Source organism: Patagioenas fasciata, chromosome 2, assembly GCF_037038585.1.
Source record: "Patagioenas fasciata isolate bPatFas1 chromosome 2, bPatFas1.hap1, whole genome shotgun sequence".
Lineage (NCBI taxonomy): Eukaryota > Metazoa > Chordata > Aves > Columbiformes > Columbidae > Patagioenas > Patagioenas fasciata.
Window position 1 is genome coordinate 162,629,419 of NC_092521.1, and position 20,182 is coordinate 162,649,600.

At 39.7% G+C, this 20,182-nt stretch overlaps 1 protein-coding gene across 2 annotated transcripts in view; it reads left to right on the plus strand.

The window, feature by feature from the left end:
* Positions 1-20,182, plus strand: part of XYLB (xylulokinase) — an 86,035-nt gene that overhangs the window by 14,433 nt on the left and 51,420 nt on the right. The window contains exons 9-15 of one of the 2 annotated variants that reach the window (XM_071805338.1): positions 3,770-3,888; positions 5,042-5,123; positions 6,122-6,162; positions 6,570-6,685; positions 8,856-8,971; positions 11,228-11,301; positions 12,680-12,832. In XM_071805338.1, coding sequence (XP_071661439.1) covers positions 3,770-3,888; positions 5,042-5,123; positions 6,122-6,162; positions 6,570-6,685; positions 8,856-8,971; positions 11,228-11,301; positions 12,680-12,832 — 701 coding nt within the window. The remainder of the gene's footprint in view (positions 1-3,769; positions 3,889-5,041; positions 5,124-6,121; positions 6,163-6,569; positions 6,686-8,855; positions 8,972-11,227; positions 11,302-12,679; positions 12,833-20,182) is intronic. The other variant, XM_065831072.2, reaches the window with a different exon arrangement.

Here is a 20,182-nt window from a genome sequence, read left to right on the forward strand (position 1 = left end):
GTTATCCAGCTTTTAAATGGCAATCTTAAATGGCAATTACAAAGGAAAGCATTTTCCTGGGAGCTGTGCTGCTATTTCTAAATAGCATTTTTGATTCCTGCTCTGAAACTAGAAGAAGATATATTTCAGAGCTGAAAGGTTAGATAACAAGGCCCTCAAAGGAATTTTTGCATTATAGAGCCATAGTTGACACCCATGTGTTAAGACCGGCTCATTTTTTCTCCTCCGTTGTTCCATCAAAGCTCATAGAAAAAAGCAAGACACCTCAATTTTAGCTAATGGACAACTTCTTCAACATCAAATCTCCCAGTTGTACTCGAGACCCTAAAAATTGCAAGGCAATCCGTGCTTTTTTTGCAGCAGTTGTGTGATGATTACATCTGTCTTCTGGTCCCGTTCTGTTAGCTGTGTATTTTCACAGCTGAATTTTATTTCTTCGTGTATTATTGGCAACAATAAGTCTTCGGAGATTTGCACTTTGCTCCTTAGTGGGCCCAATACTGAGCGCTTCAGTTGCTCAGCACCGCACAGAGCTGCACCATGTGCTGCATTTCAAAGAGAGACGGTGAGACCTTCGAGGTACTTTTTCTGATAAATATGGTAATTTTTCTGCTTTTCAGTGAAAGTGAAGCGTTTCATTCAAATGTTTATAGGCATTTTTTCTTCTGGTAACGTTACCTCTGCCTTTTCTACTGAGAAACAAGCAGAGAAAGCTGTGCTGCTTCGGTTTCAGAACATGAAAATTCCTATGTTTGGTTGAAAGCCAAAACATTTTAAACTAAAGACAATGGGAATTTTCTTTGCTGGAAGATGTATTGCATTTTTCAAACAGCTTTGGGAGAGCCTGTTCTGTTACATCTCTGGATATTTACAGAACTTGAATAAATATTATCTACTGTTCAGAGCATGTAAGATGATTATTATTTTGTGAAAAAAGATAAGAGAACTAAACAGGATGTTATAGTTCCCTTTACAAGACAAAAGATTTCTGGGCATTGTAAGCTATATTTTGTCGTGTTCATTCCTTTCTTCTGTTAACATAATGAGAATTCTAATTCCAGTAATAAAATATAATTATAATGTATGCAGTAGTTATTTGGATCCAGCTGAAAAACTTGTTTTCTTGTCATTTATGATTTCTCACAATTCACTTGATCTTTTGCATTGCACCTGTATATTGTAGTTTAAAATGCATCTCTCAAAGTAATGTTCAGATAATAGACCTATTCTTCATTTCTGTACGTTTAACTTCAGGTCATATTGTCTTTAAAAGACTCTGTCAAATTGTTTAGCTCTGCACAATAACTTATCTCTTTAAATTTGCAGCTTATTATAGGAAGTGTGCTATTCAGTTTTAGGATTTTGTTTTTAAAGGTCCAATCTTTCAGTTCAAAGGTTCAAATCGCTCCTCGTGAATAGCTGAACACCCTGGGTGATTGATTGAAAAAAAAATCAAATTACATTCTGATGGAATGAAGAATGATTTTCATTTATATTGTGCAGAAGTTAAAAGTAAGATACATTTGGGACCTAAACAACTTGAACACTCCAGGCATTGTTCCTTTTAGAAGACACCTTAAAGAGCAGCTATTCAGCTCTTGACCTGGAGAAGCTTTATCTTTTGAAACGCTGTTCTAAGAGCCTTAGGCAAATCATAGCTTAGCATACTTGTTTTTGTTGTTCTATCAAACAAAGATGCTTTGAACTGAAGCCTTTTCAAAAGGAAACGTGCTGGGCTGAATTTTCTCCTCCTGTAGCTTGGGAGGTGGCAGCAGATCCACTACTTGTGAGTTCAGCTCTGGAGCGCTGGAATACAGGCGCACTTAACTGTTTATAAATGTATGCAAATATTGATCTTTAGTTTGTTGATTCATAAAACCAGTTATTCTGCATTGTTTGGTCTTTGTAATGACTTTTTAGTACATATATTTCCCCCCCAGCATTGAAGCATGTATGCTTTTGTATATATAGTAAATATTAGCAAGTCGTGGTTGTGCTCCTGGTCATTTTATGTTAAAAGTCAGCGGTGCTTGCAGGGAAATTCCGAATGCTGTTCATCCACGTATTGACCCTTTCCTCCGTCCTTATGAGACCGTGGCCTTGGCTATTGATCATAGTTGCTGATGAGGGATCCGTGTGGAGTCACAAGTCAAAGGGCTGCCTTTGATTTTTCTACTTATTCATTCATGGTTTTTTCCGTCTCCCCTTACTTCTCAGATTGTTACTTATTTGTTAAACTTTGCTGTGTAGATGACGAGTGGAGGTGCTGGAGTTAGAAATTCACTGAGCATCACTCCCTGTGTAATCAAAGGAGAAAAAGAAGTTGTTCCAGGGAACGTCCAGCTCTGGTTTTTATTTTCCACCGATTAGAGATTCTCATGCAAGTGCCCACAGTTGGATGGGATGAATCCAGGGCAACAGATTAATAGTTCTTGTAAAATAGTTGTTTCACATCTTTTAAATTAGTTTCTGAGGGTGGGGTAAATTAGCTCATCTTTCTTTTCTCAGGGTGTATTTAAAGTCTTTGTGCAACTATATCAACCAGTCAATAAACTGAAGTGTTGCTTCTATATAATAGAAATGTAGACCTTTTCAGATATAAAGGTCAGTGCTTTTCCTGTTTTATGCAGAAAGGATTGGAGGCTGTCCTTACGTCTTGCAAAATTGCATTGGAGGATACTGGTTAAATATTTCTCTAGACTTGCTGTGGAGGAGGGAATGATTTAAAAAGAAAACCCAAAACACAGAAAATAACAACTAACCTTTCTCTAGTCAAATTTCTATTTATTTAATGTTTCTGTTGCTTACTGGTTAATTTAATTTAGCGAAGGAGTTCTTGATTCTTTAAATTTGGGACTTTTCCATGAAAACTTTTAGATTTATGTATTTACTTATAGAAAGCCTTGTTATGCTCGAGAGCTTGAGACACGAAGCTGCTCACACCCAGTACCTTTGGGAGGTGCAGACAGTGGCGCTGGGCTCTCTCTTGGTTGGTCTCTTCTCCCAAGTAACAAGTGATAGGACAAGAGGAAGTGGCCTCACGTTGTGCCAGGGGAGGTTTAAATTGAATATTAGGAAAAATGTCTTCCCAGAAAGTGTTGTCGGGCATTGGAACAGGCTGCCCAGGGCAGTGGTGGAGTCACCATCCCTGGAGGGGATTAAAAGACATTTAGACGAGGTTCTTAGGGACATGGTTTAGTGCTAGAGTTAGGTTATGGTTGAACTCAATGATCCTGAGGGTCTCTTCCAATTTGACTTCTATGCCCTTATTTTGTAATTTCTGAAGAAGGAAACGTTAATATAGAAATGTTAGTCAGCATGGATTTAGATGCTTATGTGATACTCAGAGATAGGATTAGTGTAAAGCCACAGCACCCAAGGGGGAATTTCTTCATTGTCAGGCCTCAGGCGAGCATCACACACCTTCGAGTGACATTGCTGCATCACCTTTAGATAGTTCTAGTGAAGTCTTTGAGGTTGAAAATTTGGGGAGGAGTTGATGGGCAGTTATCCATGTTCTTCCTTTTGCTCTTAATTTGGGAATAACTGCATTGTTCAGTGCATTGTGCATCAGAGAATCCTTTTTTGGTTACCTTTTCAGGTGCATGCTTTCCAGAGGCTTTATGCTTAGAAGAGCTGGAACCATTCCCTTATAACTTGAAAATACGCATCCTTAAATTTTCTGTTGCCTGCAATGAGGTGGAATTTTCTGATACAGTACTGTCTTGTGTTTAATGCTATCTACCTCTTGTTCTGATCTGTCTTGTAGGTTCTGGTATGAACTTGCTGCACATTTGGGAAAAATCGTGGTCAGCATCCTGCCTTGATGCTTGTGCGCCTGGATTGGAGGAGAAACTAGGATGCCCTGTGCCATCCTATTCAGTCCTGGTACGTGCCTTTCCAGAAAGAGTTTTAAGCAGCGAATAGGACTTTGTGCTGAGGGTTCTGCTAATAGCACCTTCTTGGAGTGTATGCGTGTGCGCGCAGGTGTGCGTACAGTTATCCTCAGAGCTACGCTGCTGGATTTCGTATTTCCAGATGCGTTGTGAATGTCTGTGCTGGAGCAGACACAGAAGCGTTTGAAAACGGCTGTCTGCCATAGCTTTCATCATTGATCACTTTGGGTTCTTGCATGATGAGAAAAGTTTTGGTAGATGCTCCAGTGATAAGAATCTGTGGGGTCCCCCCTCCTGCCCACAGACACCTGGTCACTGCAGAACCGTGCACTCTGTTTATTACTGCAGAAACAGAGCCCAGCATTTGCATTTCTTGATGGTGAACTGGTTTTGAACTGTTTGTGAAGTTAATCAGGTAATCTCTGTGAATAATTTGGGATATTTAAAGCTCCTCAGTTCACATAGCATAATGGTGAAATCAAATCAAGCCGCACATCTCGCAGAGTAAATGGATTTAGTCTTACTACCCAGTGCAGAAAGAGCTATTGCTTTAGGTTGTGCACATGTAAGACAGTGTAAATATCCATATGAATTTGGTGCCAATTTTCTGTAATGGAGAAATAATCCTTATAGATGTCCTATTTTTTATGAATAGTTTTATTCTGATTTTTCTCTATGACTATCAAATGTGACTTAAAACAATACCATTCTTGACCCCTAAAATAATAGGGGTCATATTCCAGGATTTGATGTTGTGATGTATATTAATGTTGTGTTTCCTCTTATGTTTGCATTGAATTTCTAATTTCTGTATATTAATATTCATGTATGTGTGCAAAATAGATGGATCTGTTTTATGTTACTTGATGTGAATAACTGGAGAGAGACTCAGAGCTAAAATGCTGCTATTTACTTAACCTCTTTCAAAACCTAATATGAGGGTATTTCTGTGAGGCTCTCAACGACAAAAGAAATGAGGTTCAAAATCTTTAAAATATTCATTCCTACCTTAAATACACAGAAATTATTTTTACAGATGCTTCAGGGTTTATCAGTTCTATGTTACAACACATTGTGTCATACATGGTGAGAATATTTTCCATTTTTTGAGATTTTTTTTTCTCTCTCTTTCTTTCTTTCCTTAGGGACCGATTTCTCCATATTACAGTCAGCGTTATGGGTTTAGCCCAGACTGTAAAGTAGTAGCATTTACAGGAGACAATCCAGGTGAGATGATTTAAATGTATAAGATTCAGTGAATATGATTATGTATGTACAAAAACTCCAAATCAATCTCATTGATTTTCAGATGCTCCCTATACAGTGAAAGAATATGGTGTTTATCAGCATTAATATCTTTTTCCAACAGCCTTCCATCGCTGGTTCTTCTGAGATACAGACATCTTGCATAAACTGGGGCTGACAAATGAATTCTCTTTTGCATAGTAGTAGAGATGACTTAATTTGCTTCTTGATAACTTCCACTCTGGTTTGCCTGCCCCTCGGGGGCTATTCTTACTATGAATTGCTAACGTTTAAACTTAGAAAATATGAACTTCAAATTGCTGTTGCATCTTTTCAAGCAAAAAGGTGGAGATGGACCTCATAGGCTTTCTGTTAAGAATTAGAGCTGCCCTTTTGTTGTCAGACTGATCTCAGCATAAAGGAAGGTGTTAATTTAGGGTCAGTTTTTTTGAATACTGGAGACTGTTTCAGTGTAGAGAAAAGTTTCTCAAGACTGTGAAAATAAAATACCCATATTACAGTAGCATACGCAGGTTTTGTGGGTTGGTTGGTTGTTTTACGTTCATGTTCTGGAGATGTTTAAACACTGCATTTCCCAAAAGTCCCATTTTTCATCCAGAGATTCAAATCCAGCTTAGTCCACTAAATGTGAGTAGCCTGATGTAAGTGGGAGGTTTCTCCTTTGAAGTGTGTTGTTAAGTGAGGATGCACTATATTTAAACCCCAAATACACAAAACGTTAGATAATTATGTGGTTCTGTCTTTTGTCTTGGGCATTTTGATTCTATTAAAAATCACTCCCTCACCCAAATGCTTTGCCCATCTTTACAATGTGTAGGCCAAGGTGATCATTGGCGTATTTGCCATTTATATTGTACTTTGAGATGGTGAATGTGATGTAGTGTGATATCTCATGCCGCATGCTATAATTGAGTCAACAGAGTTAACTTTTTTCTGGTGTTCTGACCCTTTGCTTTCAGCATCGTTGGCAGGGATGAGACTTCAAGAAGGCGACATCGCAGTAAGTCAGAACTTTCTCGCAAAGACTGTCCATACCCCCAAATAAGTGAAATACACAAAATATCAGCTGTAGGTGATCAGTTAAATTTATCTGGTAGTGTTGATTTTCCGTTTATTGGATTCACGCTTGCTTTATTTCTATCAATCTGTAAGCTGCCTGAATTATTTTAAGTAAACTCTTGTGACTATTTTTAAGTAATGCTCCAGACGTTAAAACCTACGTCTCCATCTAGGATGTATTTCAGTGACGTGACAACCCAAGTCAGAGCTAGCTTCAACACGAATCCAATTGACTTAATGTGTAATTTAAAAACAATTAGTGGTAATAACAAATGGTTTTAATTTAATTTCTGTATTGCTTTCCATGCACATTGTGATAACGCTTCAATTATTTTTTTCCCCCTCCAGATCAGCCTTGGCACAAGTGACACATTGTTTCTGTGGATCCAAGAACCAACTCCTGCCTTAGAAGGTCATATCCTCTGCAATCCTGTTGATTCTCAAGCATATATGGCGCTTTTATGGTAATATCATTTCTTTTTTGCACATCTGGGATCAATAGCATATTTCTTTCTCTGTGTTAGTGTTTTTTATTTCTTTTGTAAAATGATAATGAATAGAATACTCCACATTCTGTACAGTACATGGCAATCTACTGCTGAAATATTTGCATCAACGTTATATCATTCCTACTGTTTAATTTGAGTAACTGAAAGTGCAGAGTTGTGGAGAATAAATTCTCATGGCAATAAAAAGCTGAAATTATGTTACATATACATAGAGCCAGTTCACTATGAATCTAAGGCATAATAATACATTTAATGTACAGGAATAACAATTTTCTGAAATATAATAATGTGATATGTCAGAAGCTTGACCAGGCTATATAACTTCTCTGCTCTTCTAGTGGTCCAGAGGGAACATAATGGGGCAGGTGGAGATTCCCTTTTTGTAGGGGAATATAATCAGTGCTGCTCAGGGATGAATTAGGCTGTGCGTGTGGAAAAGACCGAGATCTCCAGAAACCCAGCTAAGAGAATGATCCTTATGGTAGCTTTCGGCAGCTGGGATTTGGGAATTGTTTGGCTCCTCGCCATCCTAGTAGGTAGAAAGATGGCCTGAAGTTGTGTTTTCCCTCACTGAGTCACTGCATTCAGGACAAAAACTTCCGAAAGAGGTCATAGTGCTTAGGCAAATATTTACAAGTCATATGCAGATAAACTTTTTGTCTAAATCTGTTTGATTGTAGGTGCTTGTAACTTCAGCAAAGCTCAAATCTGTCCTTTAACTGTAGAGTCTCACCTGTACAGTAAAAAGATGCTGTAGCTGACAATGGCAGTAGTGCTTGTGAAGTTGAGTTAAAAGCGCGATGTCAAGTGCAAGTTACTGGGTTTCCTTGTATGATTTTCCAGCAGTTAGTTGTTTTTGGCGTTTTGCATTCAAGTTTCTCTTCACCCATTGCTTTCCCACTTTTACTATGTAGAAGAGCTATATAAGCAACTTTCTTGTAATAAAAAAGGAGATGCAGAGACATTTTTCTGAATAACTGTTATACTGCCATTCTTTTACTGCAGCTTAACATTGCAAAAGGCCAAACCTGCCTTTCAAAACACGAAGTATTTCTGTAGCCATGCAGTTACATGGAGTTCCTGTTCCCTGGAGTTAGTAGATTTACCCGAGTTAGTAGAAAAGAGTACCTGAGCAACCAGGCGGAGTATTTGCACAGAAAACTCGAGTAACTTCAGCTGCTGAGCAAGTTTAATGATTTCCTTGCCCTCTTTCTGGATTTTTCTGTGTTTTTCCTGCTGAGTTGCTCTGATAACTCTGTGCTGGAGAGTATTCAAACTGCGTTCCTCTGGGTCTGAGTCCAGTGCTGCAGTATTTTGCAGGAGTGTTACATTCACAGAGAAAGCAAAGGAGGTGACTGCATAAAGGGTACAAAGACCATAAACACTGAATAGATGCATATTTGACAGCGTGTTTTGCTGGCTCTGGACCAGGGTGGGTGTCAAGAGAATGGACCAGCCTCTTTTCGGTGGTGCCCAGCAACAGGATGAGGGGCAACAGGCACAGACTGAAGCACAGGAGGTGCCATCTGAATATGAGGAGAAACTTCTTGACTTTGAGGTGCCAGAGCCTGGACCAGGCTACCCAGAGAGGTTGTGGAGTTTCCTTCTCTGGAGACATTCAAACCCACCTGTACACCTTCCTGTGTGATCTGCTCTGGTGAACCTGCTTTAGCAGGTGGGTTGGACTGGATGATCTCCAGAGGTCCCTTCCAACCCCAACCAGCCTGTGATTCTGCTGTTCCACCAATGTGTACCATGTGTTCTCCAGCGCTTTGAGCTTCAGGAGACCACAGTTAGTCAGGCAGTGGGCTGAACTCTGTTCAGAGATAACCTGGGTTTAGTATGGCCTGCCAAGCTGGGTCTAAGCTTGCTCTCTGGAAAGATGTGTGCCAGCATCTCTGCGCTGCATTCCTCAAAACATCCTGTAGTGTTTGTTTTCACTCCTATCTAGTTTTCTTCCCTCTCCATCTCTTTCCATAATGAGGAAATGATCGTATATTTTTAGCTCGCCAAGCTGTATTCAGCTGATGTAATAAACTCCAATATTGAGTAAAACAACAAATTTCTCTAAAAATCTAGAGCTAAATGTTTTGGAAAATGCATATGGTATGTTTGTGTGTTTCAGTTTCAAGAATGGTTCTCTGATGAGAGAGAGGATCAGAGATGACTGTGCTTCAGGCTCCTGGGATGAATTCTCCAAAGCTTTATCATCTACAGTTGCTGGAAACAATGGAAACTTGGGTATGAGCCTTAGCAGGGCTGGGAGTTCCAGGGTTTGCTTAGACATGTGGTTTTGTGGGAGCTGTACCTACTTTCTGCTTGTGTCATGATAAAGACCAAGAATTAAGCTAACTAGAGCAAGGGAAATTCCTAATGTGTACTTAGAAATGCTCTGTTGGCAAGCTAAGTATCATGATACTATTTTCTTCAATATTCAGCAAATAAGAAAATGACATTTATGGGGCTCTTTTGGTCATTGAGAGGGCAATAGTAGCACCTTAGCCATAGAAGGTTTAAAACCAGTGATTTCTGAAGGAGGCTTTTATTAAAGTTTGTTTCTTTTTGCTGAAGACTCAAACCAAGTGGGGTAAGTTTCTACATACTATTTCTTCCTCTATCTTTGGTTTCAATCTCTAAACAATACTCTAGAATCTTGTTCAGTGCATGTGAACAAGGCAACAATTTCATATGGTGTCTAGATTTTCTACATTTTCCCCATTTTCTGCAACAGTGTCATTTCATCCTTGTTTTTGCTGCTTTATGCTAAGTGGATGGGGTCAAACAAAATGATGTTGGGAATATCTTAAAAATATTAATAAATCCATGTATTCAAAGATTTGAGTTTTCTTTCCCACAGTTTAACCTTTCACTGATGTAGTATATGGCTCTGAAATAAGTTATTTAAAGGTGAACATACTTGTAACCAAGATGAAGAATTAACTGTTGCAGAGCTGGATTTGAAATCATTGCATTCATACTAGATTTGAACTGATATGATTAAAATTGATATAAAAAACCTGTAAGTAGCCAATTTTATTAGATATTTAAACTATGGAGGACTTCATTCCTTAGGAAAGAGAATTTAAGATACAGTTTCTTGACACTGTGAGGTGAACACTGGTTTCATTTTTAGAAGCTCTGTTGTCTATTAAATCCAGTCTCTGTAGGGTATTAAAATGACCACGAATCTCTTTTCACGAAAAAACAAATCAATTCAGGTGTTTCAGAAAGTGGGAAGAAGTTATTCCAAAACCCAGAAATCAGCCACTTTACGCAGTATTAAGAACATTGGAAGTTGATGGAAATATTTTTGCTGGTTTCAGGGATATACCAGGACACTGCCTTAAAGTTTTACAATTTGTATTACGGCGTATTCACCTGGACATCTCAGTCCCCTGCAAAAATGGATGTTTGGTGAAAGTCACACTCAATAAGCTGCATGTTTGGCTAACCTCTGGGTTACTTGAAGCTATAGTATACATGAAAAAATACAGTAATATTTATTGGTAATCTGAGTTCCTAAGGGAAGCAGAGCAAGGAAGTCACTGATGAGGCCCCGTCCCTTTTATCACCCGTTTGCCGTGGTGTGAGAAGATGCTCCTGGAGCATCTGCCAGATTCAAGGTGGACCAGGTTCAGAAAGGAAATGTTGGGATATACAGTCCCTGCAGATCTGTAACCCACAGTGTTGCTTACTGGCAGGTTTGCAGAATGTTTGTCTTTTTAGACTGTATGTGCTAAAGCACAGTACTATTTTTGGTTTTTTTTTGGCTAATATTAGTAGGACTGCTAGGACAGAATAGTCTTATTCTGAAGATCTGAACCTTCGAAACTCTCCTTACTTTTGTAGCTATTCTCTTCATTTTTTCAGTCCTTTTTTCGGTCTCCTTTTTTGAATGTCTTTTCTGACTGACCTTTCTTGCTGTCAACACAAAAGAAATCTTCATGTCTTTTGTCTGGCTGTCAACAAAGCATTCCTGGGTTTCTTCAGTTTCAAAACTATTGAGAGACCAGCTCTGCTTCATGACGTGGAATACCTGATGTTCTCTAATAAGCTCATGACATCTAATCCAGTGCATGAAGTGTTCCAGCATTCCTGTACCCTTCTTACTAATTTACCCTTTTCTTTATATTTTCTTTTTAAATTTCACCCTAACATGTGACTTACTGAAACTTTCTGAAATGTATTCTATGTTATCTACATGACTTGCATGTCCGTGTTCTGATGAACATGTGTTCTTTTGTAGGCTTTTAGTTTGTGATATTGTTTGGATACCTAGAGCCAGACGTGCTTTAAGACCCAAATTTTTGTAAACTGAAAGCAGTTAAATGCGATGAAAGTCTGAACTGAAAATAGTTAAGAAACAGGCTGTGTGGTGACTCAAATGTCTTTTGAATACGTGATAAACATTTATTATCATTTTAGCTGTGTGCTAAAATAAGATTCCAACTTTGGGCTAGGAGCAAGCATGACACTCTTTAATGTTCCTTGATGCAGGTTTCTACTTTGATGTGATGGAAATTACTCCTGAAGCAGTTGGGATTCACAGATTCAACAGAGACAACCAAAAGGTAGTGATAATCTAGTTAACATCTCGAACCTTGAAGGAGTACTGCCAAGGCTTGAAATCTTTGCCATTATCTTTTCTTTTCTTTTTTTAATCTGACATACTTGCTTTCAAGTTTCATTTATTGATGCAAGTCCCTGGGATGATTCTTGCAAGGAACTATTTGGTCTGTAGCTTGAGAGTATCTAGAGTGCAAAGTCTGAACTAGAACTTATATGGTATTTTTTTGAGGAAGTATTTCCTTTACTGGAAAATGTGGATTTACTGAAACCAACACTATTTTTGAAACAGGATTAACTTTAAGCTTATTGAGAGCTTAGTGTACTTACATGACTTAGTCTCCATCTTCTAAGTTACAGACACACAGATAAGGATGTGTTGAAACTTTGGGCTATATTATTTTTGTCTTTTATCTTGCTCTGAATGTGAATGTAAAGACAAGATCTCATTTGACTGCCCTGCGTGTTTTGGAGTAACCTACAAGCCATGTAGTGCTGTGTAAGTAAACACAGGCTCGAGTCCAGTTGGAATTAAATTAGAAATTATGCTATAGAAAGAAAAGTTCTTTGTATCTCTTCTTTCTTTTGAGGAATAGATGTTGTTTAAAGTCTGGTGTTCTGGGTGGTACTGAAGCTCAACAGATGTCTTTGATCAATCATGACTCCTGGTCGATTAGACCTCACCCAGGTGAACAGAGACAGATGCTATCTTGTGTTTGCAGTGTAGCACTGATCTCTTCAATGTTTGCTGTTTAAATTAATGCATAATCACTTCTGGCTGTTATACGAGCTGCAGGCACTCGTAGTGCATGGAAAAACTCAACTTTTTATGAAAGATTCTTTGTATTTGTTTGCAGTTCAATAGTTTCCTGTTTCTGCTGCCTTTCCCGTTGTCTGGTTGACCAAAGGACAGAAAAATGTTATATACAGCAACTAAAGTAATTGATGAAAAGACTACACAGTTTCACTTCTGTGCAGACAGAAATAATTCAAAACTTTTGTGACGTTACTTAATGCATCTGAATTCTATCTACTTGCTTTATTATTATATTTTTGAGATATTGATTCTTAAGCAGCCTTTGGTGCTCAGAAGGGCATAGAGAAGAGTTTACGACTTGCGCCAGAACCTCTTACCGTACATTGATTTCAAGTTTGATGGATTTGCCACCAGTGCTGACGTTATGGGTTGCATTCTCTCTCACAAGTCTTTAGGTCCACCTCGTGTGTTTGAGTGAAGAACTGGGCCTAGTTGAAAGCAGACTTCGGGGTGAAGACAAGGATAATTAATTATAAATCCGTCTTGTGTTTTTAATTAGTCTCTAGCTTGGCATTGCGCATTGTGTAAGGCGCTTGTTAACTCAGCGCGTTCCCTCTTTGATACAGGTTTCAGACTTTCCAAAGGAGGTGGAAATACGAGCGCTGATTGAAGGGCAGTTCATGGCCAAGAGGATTCATGCTGAAAAGCTGGGATATAAAGTCAGTAAGTGTAATGAAAAAGCTGCAGAACTAATGGCACTAGAGCTCAAAACCACAAAGGTAGGAGTCCCAACAGTAATGGCAGTATTGTGATTCTTGTCCTGCCTGGTGGATACAGAAATTGATATGTATTCTAAATTAGCCTCTTGCAAAAAAGTTTTGATGGTGTGTTGAGGGCAAGTTTTTGCAGATGATGACTATAGAAAGAGCAATGGTTTAAGATGACTTCTTTTTTAAGTATTCTTACTGTTTCATTGTTACTGAGCTGCATTGTCAAATTTTAAATAAGAGTTAGGGCTTCAGTAGCTTGTTAAGTGAAAAGAAGAACCAGCTTTCTGCCTAGAGCAGAAAACTGGGACTCACAAAGTCTGAAATCTATGTTTGGTTCCTGGATAAGCTGGTCACTTACCTCTTTACATCAGTTTTCTCATAAAGCAGAAGCCCTTTCCCTCTCTGTGATTTAGGAAGCAAGAGATCCTGCTCCCTAGAATTTATAATATGAATAGTTTTTAGTACATTGGAACAAGAAAATCAGCCAGTATTTGGCCTATAGAAGTGGGATCAGATCATTACTAGCTGTGCACTTCTACAAAAAGAGTACAAGCAAGTTGGTAAGATGTTTTATTGGCATTTTCTGTCAGTGTATCAGCCATTGGCATCTTATAAAAAACCAAATTAGATAATCTTGAGGGCTTTTAACCAATGTTTTATTTTTTAAAATAATTGTTATTTACATCCTGATCTTTACAAGCCACTCCAGGCCTCCTCTGTTACAAAGCCATTGCTTAACTCCAACCTCCAGGCTTTTATCAATAGTCAGAAAAGACAGAACTTCAGGAGCTGAAAATTGAGAAAATAGAGATACTGGAACAAATGACAAGGCTTGCCAACACCACCTTATCAATTTACACTGTAAAGATTTTCCTGCTATATATTTTCTTATATACTCAAAACCATATTTATTTGGGGACGTTATTTATGGAGACAGTGTTTAAAATACCTGTTTATCCTTCATTCTGCTGCACCAAAAGCTTGACCTATATAGCCTATAAAGCCCATGGCTGAAGAGAATACTTTTCCATTCTGTAAATGTCAGGACTTAGCTCTTCTTGCACTCTGATGTTTGACTATTTATACTATCAGACAACTCTGATAAAGAAAAAAATAGGTAGAAATTGTCTGTAAATACATTTAGGCCAAGTAGTTTGAGGATGTGGCTTAATAAGCTTTAAAAACTGTTGTGGGTGGGTTTTTTTGTTGAGTTTTTTTGTTGTTGGTTTTTTTTTTATGCTGCAGGTGTCTACAGTAAAAAGAAGATGAGTATGATTGTGTTGTGTTCCTGTAGATTCCTTGGAACCCTGTATGCTTTTGTTTTGTTGCATCCCAAGGGTCTTTTAGCTATTTGGTAACAGATGAGTTCCTTTAAAAAATAACTGCTGTGCGTAGTGTAGGCTGTACGCATCTCCCACTTTTCCTTAGTGGTATTATTTAAATGTCATATTCTGTTATTTGTGTAGTGATGGCAGGCTTACATCTGCATTTGTTGTGTGACAGCTCTGAAAACAGGGTATGTTCTGAACGCATCTCAGGGCATGGAGGAGCATTGTGGGAATTACTCTGGTATTTCCAGCCCTTCTCTTGTTTAATAGCGGCTGTTTTTCTGACTTTTTTTTTTTTTTTTTAATGTGATTTAAAAGCTTATTTATCTTTTGGATGAAATAAATAGTCAAGACCATTGCGTTTATTCAATTCCTTTTAGACCTTATCTACATGGGGAACTTATTGTGATATTTTTCAGCAATCAAGCTGATTTAAGTTCAGAAATATAATTACAGCAGTGTAAATCTTGGCTTTTTGGGTTGTTTTTGTTGTTTACACCAATGGCAGAATACAGTAATAACTGCTCACAACATCTGCAGAGTTACATGATGACATGGCCAGTCACAACAAATGCTTTGCTACGGTGTCCTGAGGTTTGTGTGGTGCCATTTCAGTGGTGCAAATGAGTCAGAAACCTGGCTGAGAATTTCCTTGGCTCTGGCACCAAGGTGCTGGAAAATCATTTTGGCAGAGTCGTGAACCTGCCGCTCTCTTCTTGGGCCAAACACAGCCTGGATGGCTGTAATCTGCAAAGCAGCAGCAGCCGACGAAGCGAATTTTGTAAAAATAAAGTCTGTCATATACAATTCTTGGTTATGCACTGTGAACATGACAAACATTAGATAATCCCTTAGAATTTACTTTCAGTTAATGAATGTATTATCTTGCTAGGAGCAGTGTTTTGAATCCTCGGTCTAGGTAACTCTGCAGATAGAAGCTCAATGGTGCTGAAAGGGTGTTTTATACCTGAGGTTCTGTTCTTGGTTTGGTGTGTCTGGTACATTATAGATCTAATATAAATTACAAATAATAGTTAAAAACCCCTTAAACCAGCTTTTCAGGTGCTGACTGTGCCTGTGCACAGGTTTGTGCGGCCCGTGTGCCAGTAGAGGGCAGGGGATTCTCTCTTGTGATTTTCTTCTTTGAGGCTGGGTTTTGCGTGTCAGCCCTGTTTGGAAAATGGCACAGACACCAGATGATCCTGAGGAGAAAAGTTAAACCTTACATTAATCGTGATTTAAGGGTTTTAAAAGTGTGTGTCACTCTGTTCTAATTGCTCTAATCTTTCTCAATCAGGTTTCAGGGGAAATCATTCAGTAACACCCTGTATCCTGTTTTGCTTATGTGCTTAAGGGGCGGATAGAGTGTTGTGATCTAGAGACAAACAAGTAAAGTTTGGTCTGTCCCTGTTGTTTACATCCTCCGATTCAGAGATTCATGTAGATAAGGTGAAGATTTGCTGTTCTGCCTTTATTTTCCTGGATTTTGATTGTATCATAAACACCTTGTGTTTTGTCACTTCCTTTTTCTGCTTGCAGCCATCCCCTTTTGAAAGCTGAATTCACGACTGGGGTTCGAAGGCTGGTCATACAGACATGCTTACTGCGTGATTTGAGGACTCTGAAGTCAAACCCATGGCAACTTTATAGAGAAATGACAGTGTCTGCAGCTCAGTGACACAGGTGATCACAGCAGCTATAAAGCTGTCAGTGGTTCAGACTGATCTGCCAGGATGTACTTTAATAATCTCTATGATCACTTCAGAGCTCCTTCTATTCCTGGGCAAGCAATCCTAAAATTCATATTGACGCTGACTGGAGTACGTTGTAATGGTCCTTGCTTGGACCCTGTGAACACCCACAAAACTGATTATTTTTGGGAGCAAAATCCACCCCCCTGCCTGCTTATGAGTGAAGCAAATATTGCCATGATGTATGTTATGTGTGCTGAAGGAAAACAGCACACAGGTGAGGGTTCTGGTGTTGATCGCACGTGTACTCAATAGATATTTAAGTGTTGTGCTGATCTACAGTGTAGAAACCTTCATGTCAATGGTAATCTGAGCACTAATCTATACATACTGGGTCAAGCGTGTGCTAGAATTGTGTTAAATAAGCTTTTGTGGGACTGCAACAGCAATTAATAAATCCTGCCTTGTAGGTTGGCTGATTATCTGGACTGGGGCTGTGTTGAAGCTGTGAACTTTGGACAGGGCTTTCTGCCTGCACGTTGTTGTGCCTGTCAGTGGGTTCATGGTATTTCAGTTGCCTGATGGGCTGTTCGTGTCACATTGATACCTTTAGCAGTCTGATTCTGCCACCTAAGTGTCATCAGCAGGTGGGGGAGATGGATAGAAGGTGACAAATTTTACAAGCACAAGCTTTGTCCATAAAATCCAGCGTCTGTGTTTATTATGTAATTTACAGTTTCTTACACGCATAAATCTGTCACGTGCAAATAATGTTGGTTCCCTGAATTCTCCTGGCTGTCCTTAGTGCTAAAGTACTGGCTGGGATGATGCGGAAATGGCTTTGCACTGGTGTAAGAATGAGCCGATTTTTTTCCTTAAGTGTTACATGTTGTCAGTGTTTCAAATGTGTGAAACTACAGCTTTCTGATTGGATTTATTATACAACGAGATAAGGGCAAGAGTAGAGTCTTGCATCTGGACAGGAACAACCCCAGGTTCCAGTATAAGTTGGGGAATGACCTATTAGAGAGCAGTGTAGGGGAAAGGGACCTGGGGGTCCTGGGGACAGCAGGGTGACCATGAGCCAGCACTGGGCCCTTGTGGCCAGGAAGGCCAATGGTACCTGGGGTGGATTAGAAGGGGATGGTCAGTAGGTCGAGGGAAGTTCTTCTGCCCCTCTACTCTGCCCTGGGGAGACCACATCTGGAATATTGTGTCCAGTTCTGGGCCCCTCAGTTCCAGAAGGACAGGGAACTGCTGGAGAGAGTCCAGAGCAGAGCCACAAAGATGATGGAGTGGAGCATCTCCCGTGTGAGGAAAGGCTGAGGGAGCTGGGGCTCTGGAGCTTGGAGAAGAGGAGACTGAGGGGTGACCTCATTCATGTTTATAAATATGTAAAGGGTGACTGTCATGAGAATGGAGCCAGGCTCTTCTCGGTGACAATCAGTGATAGGACAAGGGGCAATGGGTACAAACTGGAACACAGGAGGAGGTTTCTTTTACATTTGAGTAGAAATTTCTTCATGGTAAGGGTGATAGAGCCCTGGCCCAGGCTGCCCAGGGAGGTTGTGGAGTCTCCTTCTCTGCAGACATTCAAACCCGCCTGGACACCTTCCTGTGGAACCTCATCTGGGTGTTCCTGCTCCAGCGGGGGAATTGGTCCCTTCTAATCCCTGACATTCTGTGATTCTGTGTGAGATGCATTCTTAAACAAAACATCACTCTTGCAGTGTGAGGGCAAAAAAGGGAAATGCCAGAGCACGCTGGGGTCTGACAGGGACCAGAGGGGGAACTCACATTTTCTGAAGAACTCAATGGAAGATTACAGGAGAAAAAACTCCAAGGTGCCACGTTTTCTTAAGGTCGTGTTTTCTTCTACTGCTCTTTTTGGCAGGTTGAAGGTAGTAATAATGTGTGACTCTTTGTCTACTTGGAAAGGCAGTCTGAGAGAGTGAGGGGAGCTCAGAAAACATCAACCAGGAGTTGTATTTCATGATTTGTCTTGCCATGAGGAGGCACAGAAACCCAAAGGTGAGGCGTGAGGCTGCTGCTTCACAGTGAAGTGTTGGTCTGTTGGAGGATGAAGTGACTATCTGGTTTGACAAGACTGGATGACACCGGTCGTTGGGACACCCCGGGTATGGCTTTGTGTCAGGCGATGAGATGGGTTTTTCTGCTGATTGTTGTCTTTGGCTCACTGGTTTCTGTCATCGTAGTCTGCAAAATTCTTATAAATTATCAGGAATGTTGGGGTCCTTGTTCCGTCCGTCACCTTTGCCTTCACCGCTGTGTTTCTCTTCCAGTTGTAGCCGTGTTTTGTTGGAATAAGGAACACTGCGAGTGAGGCCATTTTGTAGTTGCATCCAGATTAAATTGATGTTTATGCCCTGCAGGATTTGAATTTCTTAGAAAAATCAATGCTAAAATGTTGTGTTGGCTTCGTGCTTGTCTTTTGCTGTTTGCTGCTGAGAGTTCTGATGGTGTTTCGGCAGCACGAGGGTGACGGCTTTGTTAGGGCCTTGTACTTCAGCAAGTGAGGGAAAACAGTTTAAAAATAAGAGGATAGTGCTCTTGATGTGAGGTTGAAGTCCTCTGTTTGGAATAATAGTGCATAGTGGTAACAGAGTGGAGCATATACGAATAGTGATGGGGCAGAGCATACCACTTGGTATGTGGTACAAACAGACCATAAATACCACCCTTGCCATTAGAATTTTAAGCCTATATTTTTGAGGGAGGAGTGTTGACTCAAGAAGTACTTTCAAATTCATCAAAGGCAGGATCTTCCTCCCAGATAAGCCAGTGATTCTGCTGCAGAGGATATTTGTGTTTTCTGATGAAACTTCTGGCTGATAAGAGTGCCAGTGTGAGACGGGCAAGGCCTTGCCAAGAACTCGGCTGTATCCCCTCGTGTTTCCCACAGAGCATCAGACTTTCATCACGTAGCAGAGCCTTCTAGGCACGATCAAGCAAGGTTTGGTTTTAAGCCAGTGATCTGGAGTGAAAGGTTGGTTAGCACATAATAAATTCCCTGACCAAGTGTTTTACAAAAAGGGCTTTTTCTTATTGCTTGGCTCAGGAGAGTACAGTATTAGTTTAAATAATTTTTAGGGGGTTAGATAAAATGTCTCTGAAGGAAATGACCTAATGTGCTATAAGGAAGCTGCTTACGTGCTCTAGAATTTTTCATGCAGTGGCTATTGTCTTGCTTTTATTTTGTTTTATTGTTGTTATACATATACAGGAAACACAATGAAGACAGAAAATCTGAAGAGTTAATAAAAAGATTTGAAGGGGTACTATCTGTCTTTCTTTCCTGACACAATGACAAAATGTTGTCATTGTTCGAACAATCACTTTTAATGTTTGGTCAGCAAAAGGCTGAGTATGTAAATGGTTCAATTCCTGTGCCCTTATCTTAGGAGAGATTGTTTATGACTCTTTCAGTGTATGTACTGTACAGGCTGTATTCAGAACAACAGTCAAGCTGTCAGCTGGCTGGTTTTGTTAGAGCTTCATGGATCTCTAGAAACTGGGGACTTGGAGATCAGTTGGGTTATCTGATACATCTCCTTTTATCACTTGTTTTCTGAGACTGATCTATAGTTTTAAATCCATTTGGATTAGCAAGGGAATGACATGATTGCAGTCCATAAGTACCTTCTTGTGGCAGGGAGGCTTGACAGTATAGGACTCTTGAGCCTTACAGATAGAAACATTATGGTTCAGTAACTGGAAGCTGAAGTGGGCAAACCTCAAATGACAAGCAAGGTGCAGATTTTTAACAGAAACTAAAATCAAACAGTGCAGCAATTGACAGTGGTGCATTGAATTCTTTAGCACTTGCAGTTTTAAGAACAAGGTTTACTTGTTTTCTCTAAAAACAGTCCCTCTGTTCCAAAGAGATAATTCATGTCACAGAAGGGTGAGTTCAAAGCATCATCGTGGTCCACTCTGTCTCAGACACATAGGAATCTGTAAGAGATGCCATTGCTAGGAAGCTCATCTGATTCACAGCTATATATATAAAATACATTGCTTTGTATTAATCATTTATACCAAGAGCCACTTCTGGTATTGCTGTAAATGATGCCCCATTGCGATGATCATTCTGCTTGTAAAATACTACATTTACCTTAGTTGACACTTAGTCAAACACTACAAATTTATTATTTAAAATCTTTCTTCCCATGTCTTTCTGTATTTTCATTTCCATTGCTCGAATGTGACAGGCCTGTTAGTGAACTCCAATCAGCTCTGCCAAGATTCCCCAGTCTTTCCAGCTGTCTTTCCCTGTTCTTTTTCTGGTTTAAGGTGATTCAGCCTCTCTTACACATCTC